This window comes from Enhydra lutris, unplaced genomic scaffold (genome assembly GCF_002288905.1).
Source record: "Enhydra lutris kenyoni isolate GAN:26980312 unplaced genomic scaffold, ASM228890v2 scaffoldscaffold4, whole genome shotgun sequence".
NCBI classification, from domain to species: domain Eukaryota; kingdom Metazoa; phylum Chordata; class Mammalia; order Carnivora; family Mustelidae; genus Enhydra; species Enhydra lutris.
This window is the reverse complement of record NW_019154088.1, coordinates 16,924,644-16,944,028: the sequence shown is the minus strand read 5'-3', so window position 1 is coordinate 16,944,028 and position 19,385 is coordinate 16,924,644. Positions and strand designations below refer to the sequence as shown.

At 36.4% G+C, this 19,385-nt stretch overlaps 1 protein-coding gene across 3 annotated transcripts in view; it reads left to right on the top strand.

Annotated features, from left to right (window-relative positions):
* The window catches only part of LOC111160368 (centrosomal protein 152), a 91,423-nt gene that overhangs the window by 50,965 nt on the left and 21,073 nt on the right, over positions 1–19,385 (top strand). For all 3 annotated transcript variants that reach the window (XM_022523449.1, XM_022523441.1, XM_022523457.1), the window contains 4 exons: positions 4,847–5,128; positions 8,801–8,932; positions 13,265–13,915; positions 16,954–17,095. In XM_022523449.1, coding sequence (XP_022379157.1) covers positions 4,847–5,128; positions 8,801–8,932; positions 13,265–13,915; positions 16,954–17,095 — 1,207 coding nt within the window. The remainder of the gene's footprint in view (positions 1–4,846; positions 5,129–8,800; positions 8,933–13,264; positions 13,916–16,953; positions 17,096–19,385) is intronic.

Here is a 19,385-nt window from a genome sequence, read left to right as displayed (position 1 = left end):
AAAATCTTTTAAAAAAAAATTTTCAAATTGTCATACAGTGAAATTGACTTTTAATTTGGTTTAGAGTTCTATACACTTTTAACACAGGATTTAACACAGGTATGGAGTGATGAGGATACAGAAGACTTATCACCCTACAAGACTGCCTTGTGCTAGCCCTTTGTAGTTATACCCCACTGAGAGGGCCCAAGTACTTAACCACATGAGAAGTAGAATTCATTTCTTCTCTGGGAATACTTTAGTTTTTTATTTAGACTTACACAAACCCGTTATAAAAATTTAGTGATCTTCGTAAGCCAGACAGAACAGAATTTTAAATTTGAGAGAAATTTATTAATCTTTTCATATCCTCCAGAGGTAGGCAAAGATATACCAATCTGTTTTCCTAGGAAATGTCTCATACATACACCATGTAAGACTCTTACTAAACTCAAGCAAGCTAGGGAACTTCAGGGTAGTCCTTCCCAGCAGGACATAGCCATTTTCCCTGCAGTTGGCTTTTAGGTCAGTAACTTAGTCTGGATACAGAATTTGTAATATAGGTAACCCCAAGAATCCTAGGGTGTATTTTCCTGTTCCATATATGTTCTTTTCTGAAACACTTATTGAGTCAGACTGTGGGTTAAGTAGAACTCAATTCCAAGTTTTAAAACTTATATTAAAACACAGAGAACTTCCCTCACATGTTAGCCTGGCTTGTTCAGAGAATGGGAAAAACGTAGACACAGAGCCCTTCAGACTGTAGTAATCATTGGAAGTCATGAATTTGCAGACAAGGCAAAGGTGGGCAGTATTCCCATTCATAATGTCATTTCCATATACCTTAAGACTCATTTATACAAATTGTAATACCTGCTAAGTCATTCCTTAGAAGTTAGAATTCTTTGCTGTCTTGGGCATGCAAAGTTTAAATGTTTTAAAGCTATCTGGAAATTTACTTCCCTTTAATGATAAAACTTTAAAAATTAGGTATTCCTGTGTAGGATGTTCAAATGGCAGGTCCCCGGTGCTCAATAGATCTATTACTTTACTTCTATAAAGAGAGGAAAGCAAGGTTTTCCTCATTGTGGTAGATTGCAGAAATGGCCACATGTTCTTCCTGTCAGTGAATGCATGCTATAGTATTGTAGTGTGACTTTGTGGCTGTTCTCAGTAAGAAGTGGTCTGTTTGTCATCCCTTGAGTCTGATCTTGGCTGCATGACTGACTTTGGGCAACGGGACATTAGTATACGCAAAAAGAGCCTTAAAAAGCATTTGTGCATTGGAGCTTACAAGCTTGACGCTCTGAGGAACACTGTGACCACCACCATGTGAATGAACTGGGATAACCTGCTGGGTGATGACCCATGTGACCAGGTCATCCTTCTAGCCAGACATGACGCTAACACCCAGACATGTGAGTGAGGCCATTTTAGACCATATAACCTCAACTGCCTGCGGAGATCAGCTGCATTGACTTGGGTCAGAACCACCACCCAATTGACCCAGAGAATCATGAGAAATAATGGATGTTTGCTATTTTAGTTTAATTTTGTTAAATTTTGGCTGGCTTACTATGTAGCAAAGCTGATCTATACACAAACATACAAATACACAGAAAATTGGTAGCAGTTTTCTGCTGAGTCAAAAGGAAATGTAGATACATATGGAAACAACTCCTGAAGGATAGATGTACACAAGTAAGATAATTTGAGGATTCTTCCTAAAGTCAACAAAAAATAACAGTGATATGTGATATGAGCCTGGACAACTTTCTCAGCCATGTGATGGAGACTGTCCTATAGTGTTAGTACAACTGTAGTTTCCATGACTTGAGTGTGAGGAAATGGGTCCTTTAGTTACCAGAGAATTTCCAAAACCATGAAACCATGCAACACTGAGCAAAACTAGGTGGTATCTTTTTGGCATCTGCCATTGGTGGAAAGGAATCAGACGGCAATTCAGACCAAAATAAGCCAGGTCAGGTGTGAACCAGAAAAAATCCCAGACAACCAGGTAGTCCTAAATTGGAGCTAATGGTAAAGAGACACCGAGCCCGAGCTCTGTTGCTGCTTGGCAGTAGGGATGGCCACATGTACACTTCTCAGGCATGACATTCTGTGGGCTTCAGTGGCATCTCAGTGGAATGTCCAGAGAACCATTTCTAAAAATTTCCAAAACAAAACTGTTAAATGTCATTTCGATCCCTGAGTAGATCTTTATTAGAGTTTTTCGATCAACTGGATTCCTAGAGTAAGTAGAGAATGTTATAGTAATACTTAAATTATTAGACTTTATCTGGCCCTTGACAGTTACTATTTGATAATGCTTCAGCTGGTTATGATAAAAAATTTTGTCTTTGTAGTGGAAAAAAAAAATACCAATCTGAATTTATTACAGGATGTGTTAACTTTTAAGATAGAGCAATAATTTTTGACTTGCATTGGAATATAAGTCTTTGAGAAGTACACATTTTTTTTCTGGGCTATAATATCTAATGGGTCCCGTGATGGGTGTAAATGTAAATGTCAGTTTCACTTTTTAAAAAGTTGGTGTTCTGGGAATTTATTTATTGAATAGTTAGATGCTTTTTCTTTTGATATAGCCATATATAAATTTTTTTATCCAATATTTGAGATCTAAGTTCTTCACAAGACAGTTTACTAAGCTGATAGAGTTAGCATGTAGGAAGATCATTTGTCTCTGTTGCTATTACATGCATGTAACCATTATTTTATATATTTGACTTGAAGAGTATTAGTGTTATACAGAGATATTTACTTGAATTTTGTTTAAGAGACAGCTATTGGAGGAAAGAGAAGAATATGTAAGCAAACTGCAGGTGGAACTTGAAGAAAAGTACCAAGGTACCCTAATGATGGAAAAGAACAAGTGGCTGAAAGAACAAGAAACTGATATTAAGCAACAGGTTGAAAATGAAGTGATGTTAGCTAAATCACACTGGGATGAGGAGCAGAAAGAGGTGTGGGTTAAAATTTCTTTCTAGTCACCATGTTTAAAAAAGGTAGTATTAACTGTAGAGAACAGTTCTTCCTAAACACAATTTTTAATTGCCAAGTACATACATAATCATTTATTTCATGTCTCAGAATTGGGCTATTGGCAGTTTACACTAGTAAGCCTTTATTTTTTTTAAACTTCCCCCGCCCCTCCAACTCTTCAACCCAATTCAGGATATAATGGTTTTTGGAAGAGCACTTTTTTGATTCCTCAAAATGAAATCCACATCAAATTTCATATTGGGGAATGGTTCAGATAACTCCAGAACAGTCTATAATAAATAAATACCCTGTATTGTAGATTAGAAGAAAGAAGTAATGACTAGACAGGCTCAGAAGCACAAAACATTACCTTTGTTACCTAAGTAGCAAATGAGATTGCTAGTAGTTTTCTACAAAATTTAGAATCAGTTTATGATCTAGAAAACTTAGTCGGAAATGAAATAAATTTTCCATGCTTGTTGAAACTAGATTCTTTTAAGCACAAGATCGCTATTAATTGGAGTTGGTACCACCTCAAGGTGGACTAGTAGACCACTGTTCTTTCTTTCGGCCTTTCCTTCTTTCCACATCCCCAAGAGCAATTCATTAGTCTAATGCTGGCACCTGAAATTCTTTTACTCGTCATGTTTTAATATAAAAATATATATTCTAGAATATATATGTTGTATGTATTTATATATATATAAAATCTGGGTAGCACAAAACAAATTCCCTATTTTTACATTGTTGCAAATTGTTTTTCGTTGAATTTGCTCACCAGTTTTTACAAGAAGGATGAGATAGCTAATGTTTTTGGGAGACTGTCAGGAAAGCATAAACCCTTACACAGGTTGCCATTTCAAATGAACCAATGCGACCTGGGAATGTGGTAGCCAGGGAAGTAGTTTGAGAACTCTGGATACCCAGAAGGTAGAAAACAGGAAAAAGAAAAAGCAAGTTCTGCTGTATCACATTTTTGCCCAAGACTGACTGTGTTTGGATGCATCCTAGCATTTTGTTGAAAGTAGAAAGTTATCATTAAAACATTCTTCTGACTTACTTGTGGAGCACAAGGAATAACACGGAGGACAGTGGGAGATGGAGAGGAGAAGCGAGTTGGGGGAATCAGAGGGGAAACAAACCGTGAGAGACTGTGGACTCTGAGAAACAAACTGAGGGTTTTAGTGGGGGGGTTGGGGGGGTTGGGATGGCCTGGTGGTGCGTATTAAGGAGGGCACGTATTGCATGCAGCACTGAGTGTGGTGCGTAAACAATCTTGGAACACTGAAAAAAAGTTAACAACAACAACAACAAAACATTCTTCTACTATGCCCCCCCCTTCTTGAATTTATAGTTAACTCTAACACTAGAGCGTAGTATCATAACAAACAAGATTCTAATCTGTTTAAGTAAATAGAACTGTTTTTAGATTTTTCAGTTTTAGGTTGATTAATTAGATTTAACTCAGTCCCTGCTTTGTGGAAAGCCTGGTGTTGATGGGGGAAAAAAACCACATATTAATAGAAGTTTTCTTCTTTAAAAAAAAAAAAAAAAAAGGAATCATGTCATTTTTGTAGTGGCAGTGTCAAAGCTTCCAGAAGGTTGCATCTTGAGAGCAAGATAGCCTGACCTTATGCAGTACACTTAAATTCTCCATGTGATTTATGTCACGTATATACACAGTAACTTTCAGGATTTACTTGAGAATATATTTTCATCAACTAAGTTTCTAAATCTCATGTAATTACTACAACAATGTCTAGATGGTTTTCAAACACAGCTGTGGTTGCTCTTTTGGCTAGCTATTAATTCTAGTTTTTGCTTATTTGAGTATTTTTTTGTATGATTTTTCTTCTGAAAACAGATCAAACAAGAACTTATTCAACAGCTTGAAAAGGAGTGGCAGTCTAAGCTGGATCAAACCATAAAGGCCCTGAAAAAGAAGACTTCAGATTGTTGCAGCCAAACTGACCAAGTTACCGCCATGGATGTTATTTCCAAGAAAGAGATGGCAATCATACTAGAAGAACAAACGCGGAAGATGCGGCAAGATTTAGAACAAGAGAAGGAGACAGCTATCAATGGGGGTTTGAAAAAACTTGAGGTTGAATTAGAACTCAAATACTGTGAAAATATTGCCAAACAGGTAATATTAATGCTTTATTATTGTAAAATTATTGGAACTGCCTATTAATGAAAACCTGTAAAATGGTACCATTGAACTTGTTTGTAACTTTATATTTTTTAAGACTTTATTTTTTTGACACAGATAGAGAGAACACAAGCCGGGGGGGCTACAGGCAGGCAGAGGGAGAGGGAGAAGCAGGCTCCTTGCCAAACAAGGAACCCGACATAGGGCTCGATTCCAGGACCCTGGGATCATGACCTGAGCCGAAAGCAACCGCTTAACAGACTGAGACACCCAGGCGCCCTCAAAACTTTATATTTTAAAAAATTTTATGCATTCTAGGGTAGAGAACCTCTTATGTTGTCACTAAAATTTTATTCATTATATTTCTGTCACAAAGCTTTTACTCCCTTGGTTTTTCTGTGTATTCTTTAAGTTTTCAGAATATTTGCTCCTTTTTCAATCTAGCATTAGGATGATCAAGGTTAAAGGTGGTTTTACAGCTGAATGAAGCACAATTTCACTATGTATCTTTCATATCTAACTTTACAGAAAATACTCCACTGAAGTAGTTATAGAAAAACAAACTTAAAGCAAGTAAGATATTTAACAGTATTTACATTGAGACTTGCAGAGTTGAATCTGCAGGCATGCCCCTCAAATGGGACATTGTCTGTCAATCCCATATCCTGCCAGAAAGCGGTGCCATTGCCTCCCCTTGGACCAAGCACTCAGAAAACTAGCTCCCATTTAACTGGGTCATGTTACTTGGTTTCTAAAAGTGTCATACTGAGAAAAGTATAGCTCTGTATAAATGGAATAAAGAGTTAATATTTTTTTATCTGTATTATTATAGTGATTTTTTGGTTTCAGGATGCCTTTACACTTTCAAAAAATGTAAGACCCTAAAGAGCTTTCCTCTGTGTGTGTTATACCTTTTTACTGTATTGGAAAATAACTTCGAGAAATTTTTAAAAAAGAATACTGAAGCATGCTTGCCATTGGCTGTCAGAGCAATGAGATGCCATATAGCATGTAGCCTCTGGAGCATTGTGTTGTCCACACATGAATGAGTGGGAGTGAAAAAAGAAAAGGTCTGAATATTATTTTGAAAATAGTCTTGACCTCACAGAGCACCTGATAGGATATTTAGTCCCTCAGAGGTTCCTGGACCTTAATATAACATTCTTTAGTTTGTATTTACTATTTTAGACCTATCACTTATTAAAAACTCTTAAAATAATACCTAAAGTAATATGTTAAAAAAGTATATTCCACTTTTTTTTTTTTTTTTTAAATTTTATTTTTCATAAACATATAATATCTTTTTATCCCCAGGGGTACAGGTCTGTGAATCGCCAGGTTTACACACTTCACAGCACTCACCATAGCACATACCCTCCCCAATGTCCATAATCCCACCCCCCCACACCCCCCCATTAACCCTCAGTTTGTTTTGTGAGATTAAGAGTCACTTATGGTTTGTCTCCCTCCCAATCCCATCTTGTTTCATTTACTCTTCTCCTCCCCCCTTAACCCCCCATGTTGCATCTCCTCTCCCTCATATCAGGGAGATCATATGATAGTTGTCTTTCTCCGATTGACTTATTTCGCTAAGCATGATACCCTCTAGTTCCATCCACGTCATCGCAAAAGGCAAGATTTCATTTCTTTTGATGGCTGCATAGTATTCCATTGTGTATATATACCACATCTTTTTTATCCATTCGTCTGTTGATGGACATCTAGGTTCTTTCCATAGTTTGGCTATTGTAGACATTGCTGCTATAAACATTCGGGTGCACGTGCCCCTTTGGATCACTACGTTTGTATCTTTAGGGTAAATACCCAGCAGTGCAATTGCTGGGTCATAGGGGAGTTCTATTTTCAACATTTTGAGGAACCTCCATGCTGTTTTCCAGAGTGGCTGCACCAGCCTGCATTCCCACCAACAGTGTAGGAGGGTTCCCCTTTCTCCGCATCCTCGCCAGCATCTGTCATCTCCTGACTTGTTAATTTTAGCCATTCTGACTGGTGTGAGGTGGTATCTCATTGTGGTTTTGATTTGTATTTCCCTGATGCCGAGTGATGTGGAGCACTTTTTCATGTGTCTGTTGGCCATCTGGATGTCTTCCTTGCAGAAATGTCTGTTCATGTCTTCTGCCCATTTCTTGATTGGATTATTTGTTCTTTGGGTGTTGAGTTTGCTAAGTTCTTTATAGATTCTGGACACTAGCCCTTTATCCGATATGTCATTTGCAAATATCTTCTCCCATTCTGTCAGTTGTCTTTTGGTTTTGTTAACTGTTTCCTTTGCTGTGCAAAAGCTTTTGATCTTGATGAAATCCCAATAGTTCATTTTTGCCCTTGCTTCCCTTGCCTTTGGCGATGTTCCTAGGAAGATGTTGCTGCGGCTGAGGTCGAAGAGGTTGCTGCCTGTGTTCTCCTCAAGGATTTTGATGGATTCTTTTCTCACATTGAGATCCTTCATCCATTTTGAGTCTATTTTCGTGTGTGGTGTAAGGAAATGATCCAATTTCATTTTTCTGCATGTGGCTGTCCAATTTTCCCAACACCATTCAGTAAATCAATGCCCAGTATATTCCACTTTTGATAAAAACTTGGCATTCTGCCTCTTTGTTAAATTGTTCTGTGTGATTTTAGAGGGAATCCTTATGGAATGGAAACATAGGCAAATATATATAATGGCATCAAGGGCATCTTATGTCAGTTAAATAATTTCCCGAAATATTTAAGGTTTGAACAGAGTTAAGAAAATGTTCTACAGACAAAGAGATATGTTTAAGGATACTGCTCTGGTGTATATCTAATCACAGATCTTGTGAAGAAAAATAAATAACATGATGTAGTAGAAAGGAAGTATTCATAATAACTTTTTAAGGAATATAAATTTCCATAGGAGCTTTATCTTTTCCCCATATTTTTAACTCCCTGGAATTTACCTGTAAATATATTTAGCATTTTGCAAAAACAATTCAGCCCCTTATGTCAACTTGGTTTCTGTATGTTTGTATGGATGTAGGTATATGTGTGTCTGTGTGTATTTCAAAATAAGGGAAGAGTACTTAATAAATTATCTTTTGGTAACCTGTGACAGATTTACAACCATGTAGCCCTCATAATTCATCAGGTCTTACATTTTTGCCTGAATCAATGCATCACCTTCATTCTTTAGTTGCAAACTCACAATAGACAGGAAAACTTGCTCTGGGACAAAGCTATAAAAAATATCGGTGTGTGCTGGCATGTGTTAATGTGTCTATATGTAAGGCGGGAGGACTGTGGATATGGTTGGTGTGCTACTAGACAGCAGCTGACCTCAAGCAGCATTCCTGCATGTCTTCTCCTTTTTCTCAAGAGAAATAGGAGTTTTTTTGGAAATGGCGTTGGTACTTTGTATGAAGCTTTCCAATAGTAGTATTGACCGTCGAACATTTATAGATTCCTGCTTGTTGTGGTGGCATTCTCATGGGGGCAGTGTGAGAAGTTTTGAACAGAAGGATGAGAATCTCCTGTTGGGGATAAGGTGGAGTACTAGAAGTCACTGTAACTAATGTAGTGCAGTACAGTGTGAAATACACATGAAATTGTAGTAGCTATTTGCAAATGGGCTCTTTCTGAAGGTTAATACCTCACTTTACCTCTTTCTCTTGCAATATCCAATTGCAGGTGGAAACAGCTGTACAAAATGCTCGTCATCGATGGCTGGAAGAAATGCCTGACCTTGCAGAGTATAAAGCACGTGTCAGAGCAGAACAGAAGAAGTGGGAAGAACAGCAAGACATCACTGTGGCCAGACGGGTAAGCGCTCTCCTTGATAGATGCTTCACAATGGCCTCTCTCCTGACCTCCCAGCTTTGTCCCGGGAATTTGTATCTGCTCAGATGGTTATGGAAGGATTAAGTATAATCATCCATGTTGAACATTAGCTCAGAGCCTGGCTGATGATGTCTGTTATCATCATCAAGATATTGAGGGAGAAAGAATATATTTTAGGGTCCTGAAACTCTCATAGTCAGGAAGGTAACCTTAACTGTGAAACTGAATCCCATTTGATCTTGCCCTATCATTAGGAGAAATTCGGAGCAGGTATTTATCTGTTTATTAATAGTTGTGCAGTATCCTTTCACATGGTTTGTTCTCTGCGCTCACTCAGTAGTCTTATAGTCTTGGAAAATAGCCAACAATCCTTTCCGGATACGTCATGTTTGACCAGAAACAAAGTCATTTTGCATTCTCCCAATTATTAGAGTAAACCAATTCTAATCAAAATGACAATAAACTGAACATGGTTTTGAAATTTGACACAATAATACTAAAATTTACTTGGAAAAGACTAGAAATTTTTTAAATGTTCTGGAAAAGAAATAGTAGTCCAGCCCTAACACATAATAGAATATGTTGGAAAATGACAATTCAGTGTTGAGTCACAAAAAGAGAATTCTTTTTCATTCTGTATTATACATACTTCAGAGATAGGACCAACTGTGAATAAAAGCTTAATTGTTTCAAAACAAGGGGATAAGGAATTATTCCATAATAAATACTCTTATGATAGCCAGAGAGCAATTTGGAAAAATTAAGGTTACCCAAGCATGCATCACAATAAAGTCTAAATTGATTAAGAAGTTAAACATTTTTAGGGCAACCCTCTCAGGTCTCTCTCCAGGAGCTTTGTACTATCAGTCAATAAACTTTACTATCAATAGGTTTTGCTTTACTGCCCACCCAAAAAAAAAAAAAAGAAAGAAAGAAAGAAAGAAAGAAAGAAAACTTAAACATTTTTAAATAAGCACATAGGGGAAAGAAAGGGATATTTTACATTTTTACCATAATAACTCAATTTTGGGACAACAGACATAGTAGCAAAGATAGATAAAGTAAGATAAAATAGGTACAAACATTTAAAACATTTTTGCTTTTATAATTAAAAAAAGTGACAGGATAATAAAAAGGAAAATGAATAAATTAAACATGGGAAACGATGGGGCACCTGGGTGGCTCAGTCAGTTGAGTGTCTGCCTTTGGCTCAGGTCATGATCTGAGAGTCCTGGAATCAGGACCCCACATTGGGCTCCCTGCTCAGCGAGAAGTCTGCTACTCCCTCTCCCTCAGCCTGCCACTCTGTCTGCTTGTGCTCGCGCGCTCTCTCTCTTTCTCTCTCTCTCTCTCTGTGTCAAATAAATACATAATCTTAAACATGAGAAATGTTAATACTAATACATGATAAAAACAATACAAATTTATGAGAAAAACAAGAATCTGTGGATAAGTACAGCAGAAAATGGACATACAATCTTTATGAGAAGTCCAAATAACAAACTTAGGGTACGATTTTATGCCACATATGTAAATTCTCTCTTCTTAATTATAATAAAAAAAAATACATTGCAGTGTTAAGTACATACTATTCTCCCAATATTACAACCATTTTGGAAAATAATATGTGCAACAGACATTGTGAATTATTCATATGTCATATTTATAATCTTATTCCACAGATTACTTAGGGAAATAATTCAGCATGAATAAACTGTTTTAACATTCTTCTTAAGTTACGTGATAGTACACACTGGTGCTCATTGCATTATTCTCTATACTTTTTAGTAAGCTGATGTATTTCAAAAGGAAATTTAAGAGGAAGAGAAAAGGGAAATAATGTGATGACGTGCATGTGTTTCAGAGCTCTGAAGTCAAGAATTATAAAGTTGGGTAGAATATAGAAAATAAAGTAGTCAAGAGATCTTTCCTTAAGAACCAGAAGACTCGGATATATGGGAAGGCAGACATGTAGAAATCAGAGGACAGTGTGTTAATTCTCACACTTTAGCTGGCATGAGACCCCCTGGAGGGTTGTTAGAGCAGATTTCCTGGGCTTTTTTCCTAGAGATTCTGAAACGGTGGGCCTAAGAGAATCCTGAGAATTTGTGTGTCTAACAGACTCCTAGGTGATGTAACACTGCAAGTTTTTAGAGCCACTCGGGTGTAAGTAGCACTATTCTAAATAATTATTGAGCCACAAAACATAATGTTAGCGTCTTGTGGATCCTTCCTCTAAACCAAAGAAGGTGAGCAAGGGCCAGTTTCATAGCACAGGCTGGAGGGTTCTTATAAGGTTAGAGTGATCCTTCAAGATCTGTAAAAATTTAAAGCCAGTTTGTCCAGAGTCCAACTTTGACCAGAGTCAAGGTGGTTCAGTGGTTCCTAAACTTTAGCTGCACATTAGAAAAACTTGAAACAAAGCATTGTGAGGGCCCACGGTGGGTGTTGACGCAATGTGATTTCTGCCCAGTGCTCTGAATGTCAAAGTGAAGAGGATCTTTTAAAAAATACTGTTGCCAGGCTCCCGTCCCCCAGGCTAAATGTTTTAAGGTACAGGGTGTGGCCTGGGTATTAGGATTTTTAAAGGCTTCTCAGGTGATGTAATGTGCAGCAACTATCAGGAAACCCCTGAGTTGCTTAATGCTGTCAAATTTGCTTTGCACCACTTCATGTGATAGGATACACACTTTTGATGAGGTCAACAGGTCATCCAAATTCTATAGGATCTTCCACCTCCACCAAGTCACCTGGTAATGATTTTCAGGTATCCACGGTGACAATCCTGTTTTCCTTAACAGCACTCTTTAAACATGTTTCACATCACTACTGAATTATCCTGCTGGTAGCAAAAGAATTTTGCTGTGCATTCTTTTGTAAAGCTCATCTTAGATGGTGGGTTCCCTTAGAAAATTTAAAATACAAATTCAAAAATTTTGATTTATGTGCAACTCTTCAGGAATACATCGTTGAATAAAGGTGTAGAACATGTTTAAGAATTTTTTAGTTGAAGATGTTTGCTAAGATTATATAATACCTGAAAATTTAGGAAATAACCCTATTTCAACAGCCAGAGCATACATATAGATAGTATTGATTACTAGCAATCACCACTGTCCAGGCCAAGCTTTTGGAAATGCTTGCTTTAACACATATGCTTTTGACATTTTTGAATTTATAAAAGAGACTCAAGGTCATTATCTGATCTGCACAATCTCATATTATATACAAAATAGATTAAGTGACTTTTCTAAGGCCATGCAGCCAAAAGTAAGAACGACATAACATTTATTAAGTCCTTATCTGCCAGGCTCTAGACTAAAGGCTTTAAATGGATTTTTTTTCTTTTGCCATTTATTCCTAACAAAGTTCTATCAGGTAAGCATTATAATGGTCCCCCATTTTATAGTTGAGGACCCTAAGGCTCAAGGAAATTGAGGATGGGGCCCTTGATCCCACAGCTGGTCAGTTTCCTACGTAGAGTGTCCCCAGAGCCTACCCTGTTAAGCACTGTGCCAGGCAGCTCTCGGCAGCCAGAGGTGGGGTTAGAGCCAAGCTTTGGTTTTTTGGTTCCCTAGGACTTCTTGGTTATGTACTACTACTGTCTATGATCTGCTACTCTTCTTATTCTTTCAGAAAATTAGATTAATGAGTAAAATGACTTTTTCTGTCTGGTATTGTTATTTAATGAACTCTGCTAACCCCTGTGCTTCCATTAAAATATAGTTATATTTGTCTGCAAGTTATGCAGGCATGTGTTATAGATTTCTTCATGAGGCTGCTTTTGTTTTATGTGAGAAGATATTTCATTTGCCATGGACATAGGTAAAATTTGAGGCTACATTTGTGTAAGACTAATAGGAATTTTTTTCAGAAGTTAATTTTGGGTAATTGTATAATTACATATATTTGGGGTCAGTTTAAATTTCTAGTTCTCCTTCAAGAAACTGGTGTTTTTAAGATAGCATAAGACAAAAATATTAGGTCATTTAAAATGAAGTGGGGGGCACCTAGGTGGTTCAGTCGCTTAAGCGTCTGCCTTGGGCTTGGGTCATGATCCTGGGTCCTGGGATGGAGCCCCGCATTGGGGTCCCTGATCAGCTGGGAGTCTTCTTCTGCTTTTCCCTCTCTTCCTCCCCGTGCTCATTCTCTCTCAAATAAATAAATGAAGTCTTTAAAAAAAAATAAGGAAAGGATCTTTGGTTATAGTATATAGGTTTATTTTAGGAACAATGTCTTATCCCAAAAGTTACTGTAATTTTTTAATTAATGAGATCACAAAGAATTTTAAATGTGTATTGTTATGTCTTTTAGATATCATTTGCTATTTCTGAAGCTAAAGAGAAATGGAAAAACGAACTTGAAAATATGAAAAAAAGTGGCATACCTGGAAAAGAATTGGAAGAGAAGATTCATTCTCTCCAGAGAGAGCTTGAGTTAAAGAATGAGGAAGTCCCTGTGGTTGTCAGGGCTGAGCTGGCGAAGGCCCGGAGTGAATGGAACAAAGAAAAGCAAGAAGAAATCCACAAAATTCAAGAACAAAATGAACAAGATTACCGGCAATTTTTAGATGATCATCGAAATAAAATTAATGAGGTGCTTGCAGCGGCCAAAGAAGACTTTGTGAAACAGAAAACAGAACTACTTCTTCAGAAGGAGACAGAATTGCAAACATGTCTAGACCAGAGTCGTAGGGAATGGGCAGCGCAGGAAGCCAGGAGGATCCAACTGGAAATCTATCAGTATGAGGAAGACATCCTCACTGTACTTGAATTTCTCCTGAAGGACACCCAAAAGGAACATGTCAGTGATTCAGAGAACAAGCAACTCTTGGAACTCGTGTCAACTTGTTCTTCAAAATGGGTGTCTGCCCAATATTTTGAAAAACTAAAGGTCTGCATACAGAAAGCTTTTCGAGATCTCCTCTCCCTAGCTATAGAAAATGCCAACTCTGAGTGGGAAAAGGTATGTTCCTGATAAATCAAAAGCACTATTAATAAATATCAGAGATGATTGTAGAAGTTGAATATGGTCTTTTTTCCTTTCTTCATTTTACAGTTTAGTAGACATGAAACTTGAGTTTTTAGCAGTGGCTTAACAACTTTTTGTAGTGAATCCAGAGGATTTCATTTCTTTTTGCCAAAAAGCTTTGCTTCTTCATGGTGCCACAAATATGAGGCAGAGCTTTTAGGCTGTAGACCTCTTTTTCCTAAAAAATATATGCTGTTCTTTGTAAGGGCCTGAGCTTTGAGAAACTGAATTAACTCTCATTCCTATTTTTGTTTCTTGGGCATGACCACTTCAAGAAATATGCATCATATTAACCTAGGGTTTCTTAAGAGCTTTTAAAGAGTTTGGAAGCCTGTTTCTTGCCCTCAAGGAATTTATGTCACAAAGGCAAAAAAATGCCAACCGAGTACAAAAAATGTTGTAGAACAAGCAGTTAGAAGTATGGCTCACTCATATAAAACTCTGAAGCCCGGTTTTGTTGCTCTACTATATCTGTGCATGTAGAATGAGTTAATGATATTCTTTTAGTTGTCTAAGTAGTCTCTGATACTAGCTTTTAGTTTTGGTGAAAGATCTGATGATTAAAGAAAGGAGATAAGCATGAAAAGTCTAGAATGATATGTAGCCAATTTCAACATTTGGAATTAGAGGTAGAAAAAAATGCCGATATTATAAGTTTTGAGAACAGACATAAGAGTTAAGTTTCATTAAGATACCATGATTAATGATTTTCAAGGCAGGATTGAACATTTGATAGTAATACTTACTGGAAAGTTACAAGCTGGGAAAAAAAATCTGAGTTCCAGTCCTGCACTTGAGGATAACTACTCTGTTACCTGCGTAACTGGTAACTGCCAGTGTAACTACCTGTGTAACTACCTGCGTAACTGCTTATCTGAAAAAGAAAGTATAAATCTCTGGCCTAATTCCTTGGGTTTTGTAGGGTATAAATGACATGGCTTGGACTTTCTGCCTCCTGTGTTTGAGATAGTACAGAATTTTATCCCCAAAAGTTACCTGAAAGATCAGTTTACTCCATCCCAGTTCACCCCAGTTGATACTATTATTCTGATTTCGCAGAGATGTGAAAGCAACCAGTTAAGAGTTGTTTTCAATGTAAAAATAACTGGGCAAGATCATTTCCCATGAATAATACTTGTAATACTTAATTGAAAATTTTGGAAAAATAACTAAGAATTACTTAGAGCAAGTGTTAAGGGTGAGTAGAGATGGGAAAATCGTGTTACATGCTTTCTCGTTTACTTTCCTGAAAAGGCAGTCTCTGCTACAAAGATCAGGAAAATATAACACCTTTCTTCTATCAATATACACTCAATTCTGGGGTCTCTGTATAGGGTTTCTGATTGTGCTAGCAGTGTTAAGATCATTTGGATGACTTATGTCATCCTGTGGAGACAGAATCATGTAATTTGGTTAAGAACTTAGACTTTTGTGGCTTTTGTTGGGTGGGATCAGATTCTATTCCTGAAAAAAAAAAAAAAAGGTGGCTTTGAAATGCTTCCTCTGGCATTTGTCATAGAAGAATACTTGATTGTCTGCTGTTTGAGATCTATCCCAGCTCAGGACCTTGAGGTAAAGCAATGATTGTAACCAGTGATTGTAAGTTTGCAATATAAGTGCTATTAATATGAAGAAATATGAATCATAGTTTATTAAATTTGTCATTTTTAGAACTGTTTGTGAAAATTAAACCAGGAAAAAATAATCAGTACATGTAAAAAAACAGGTCCTTGTTTAAAATAACTTAGATGATCAAAAGTTTTTTAAAATGGACAGGATGCAATCAGTTAAAAAATGAAGTTTCCAAGAAAATTAATGCCTTATTGGAGTACATTAATACAATTGGCCATGATGGGGGAAAAAAAAAAAACGCAAAAAGCAAAAATATCAATTGGAACAGAAATTTCGAACAAATTTAAGGAGGCTTGTTCTGTCTTTCCTTACCAACAATGTCAAGTTAAAACTAAGACAAGAAAGTTGCTGCTTCTGTTATTTTTGTCATCTTGGCTTTTCTCCATTTTTGAGTAAAATCTGGAAACATTGGCTACCTTACCGTTAAACTTTTATTACTCCTTTTGGCCTCCGCCTCATATCCCCTTAATTGCCTGGAGTTTGCATTTTCTATGTAACTGCTGACCTCTACTTCTGATGCACATGGTAAGTAGGTTTTCCAACAGCCAGTTAAATGGGTTTCTTATAATCAAAACCAAGGCTTCTAGAATCAAGCTGATATGTCGGTTTTAAGTAATTAAACAAGGTAGCTTTTTCAAGATCACCTGTACTGTTCCTTTGGGATTTAGTAGTCATCTAGAATCTGAAAACACTGCCTTAAAAGAATGTTTCACCATTAATGGTTTTAGTAGCTGTATTGCCATAACAGAGACTAGAACACCGAAAGTGTTCAATAAATGTTAGTGAAGAAATAGTTTTGTGCAAAATGTTTAGGTTAGCTTCAGTTTCTCTAACTTCGGAATTCAACAGAACTTCCTTATAAGTTGACAGTAAATATTAAAGTATTTAGAAATGTAACATACTGTATAAATGAAACTTTAAATTTGTGGAAGACAAAAGTTTGATATAGTTTGAGTTTGACCTCTGCTGCAGTGAAAATATTCTAGATTTCCTTTTTTTTAATATTCTAGATTTCTAAGAACAATTGTGATTTGACCACATAAACCATTAAAATATCTTAAATTCATATATATGTGTGCAAACTGTATCTCCTATCTGTCTCATAGTTGGCCCACCAGACTTCTGTCAGATAAAGTTCTAATTTGAAAATTATGGTCATGGTAGACTAGTTCATAGTAATGACCGTATTCTTGAAACACCCTAACAAAAATACTGGTGATGGTTTAAGCAAGATTTTTTTCAGGCATTGTTTTCTTTTTATGTTTTTAATACGAGCATTTTAAGTAGAGAATTGTGTAAAGATTTTTACATGCATTAACTGTGAAGATACTCTCTTTCAGAGAAATATGGCCAAGATCTCTAAGGATCCTGCCACAGAGGTCACTGGCAGAGGAGACCCCGGAGTCCTGGCAGTTCTTCCTGCACCTACTTTTGGATGCTGTGCTCAGGCCTTGGCCTTGCAAAAAACAGAAGCAGAAGCTGGTAATGGGGATTTTATTCCTACTGGTCTTTGTTACATTCATACTCACAGTTGCAGAGGGTTGCTTTGAGGATAAAAGGAAGTCAAAGATGCATGCAGCTTTTATGAGTGAACAAGTGGTAGGTAATATTACTCCTACCTAATCTGTGTCTTCTCCCTGGATTTCATTTTGCATTTAGGAGACGGGGATGCTTTAGACCCTCTTAATTCTATTTTTTCATGGTCTTCCTGCCATTCATAAGTAGTTCTTATTATAAGGAGAAGAATGAGAATTTTAATAGAACATTCATGTTTTTATTCCCTGGCTTTATTGGGAAATCACGGGTTTCATATAAAAGAATTGCCAAATAACTGGGACCTTTTTGTTCACGTTATTGAAGCTTATTTCAACCATTTTTTAATGGAAATCTTTCTGAAGAGGTATTTCCTGGTTTGTGAGTTTCTTGAGAGCAGGAGCAGTGTTTCATCTTTTCCTCTCCAATCCATGGCAGAGTGAATGTGTCCTTGAATATTTGGTAAATTAATAGCTTAATGTTTCCATAATGACTTATAGTTGTCATTATGAAAAAGAATTACTGTATTGTCCTGAAGCTCCTTGACATACTCAGACCTTACTGAGGAATATTGATTGGGCTTATGTTGCCTAATCACTGAGAATTCTCCTCTAGGAACTGCCATAGCCTTTATTAGCTCTAATCCTTTTCAAAATACAGATCTCTCACAGATTGCTTCTGCCCTCCACAAACAAACACGTACCCACTCTTTCTGTTTGTTACCTGCTGTCTCTATTGCAACCTGGAAAAGAACTGTGAATTGCCAGAACAACTCATATGTACTAGGCTAATAACCTTAGTTGCCACCATTTCTAATTTAGTAAGTAATGTTATCAGAATTTTAGAGAACCTCTGCCTTTCCTAAGAAGCAGGTTGACAGTTATTTTCCTGATCATCCATAAGCCCTTTTTCCTAACTCCTAGATTCTGAGTAGTTGAGAGGATCTTATCGTTCATTAGGTATATGGGAATACTACCTTAATTTGTATTTTGTTTCTTACTTTTCAGTGTCATTGTAGATCTGTTTTTTTTTTTTTTTTTTTTTTTTTTTTTTTTTAATTTATGAAATGGGTAGCAACAAGTTTTACATATTATTTGGCTTTGGGAAGCCCTATCAATATGAAAGGAATTTGTTTTTACTTAAGACAAAACAAACAACAAAAAGATTTTTCTTTCTTTAGTCTTTTTTCCCTAAAACCAAACACATTAACCAATTCATTAGAAAAGACTAAATAATCCAAAATATTTATTAAGTGCTATAGTCCTTTGTAATATTACCACCAGAGAGTACCATTGTTAACCATTCGATTATAGTCTCCTAATATCTTATCATTTTTTAAAGTAAGTTAAATATTATGAAATACTTGATACATGGAAAGAAAATATGTGATGGACATGTAAGTTTGGAAGCCTACCAACCAGGAGCCCGTTCTTTGACTTAAGAACTAGAGTGTCACCAGTACTGTTGAAGACCCCTCTGGGTCTGACCACAGTTCCATCCCTGTAATTTCCTTACAGTCCAGGGTAACAAATGTTCTGATTTTTAAAAATTATTCTCTTGCTTTTCTTTGTATTTTGACCAAATACAGGTATCCTGCAAAAGCTATTGCTTTGTCTTCTAACATTTTAAAAATGATTTAATATTCATTGTAGTCTTTGTAACGTGCTTTTTCCCCACTTACCAGCAAGCTTCTGGTATTTGTCTATGTTAATGCGTGTAGTTCTAGTTGCTGTGTACTAGTCCATTCCATGAATATACTATAGTTTAGTCTCTTGTCAGTGGGCATTTGCCTGGTTTCTAGTTTCACCACAGTATCTTAAATGAAAAATATAAATGCTGTGTATGATACCAGTGTGATGCTTCATTAATTCTTTGATGCTCATGGACATAAATGGCACCATTCAAAGGAAACTAAAGTCAGGAAAGAGCTAAGAATAATTTTGCTGAACCAATGATTTTACATTAAGTTTTTGGGTATGGGCTTTTGGTCTATGCCAGTTTGTGTTCCTACTTTATTATATCAATTATGTTAATAGTAATAATCTATTTTTGCATATAATTTAAATTTTACAAATTCTGTATATTACTAATAGCAATAGCTGTTACATATTGTATGCTATTCTCTGCCAGGTACTGTGCCACACAACTTTTATACATTTGTACCTCTTGATAGTTTTAAATATTTTTTTCATTTGGAGACAATTTTAAACTTACAGAAAAGTTACAAAAGTAAAAATAG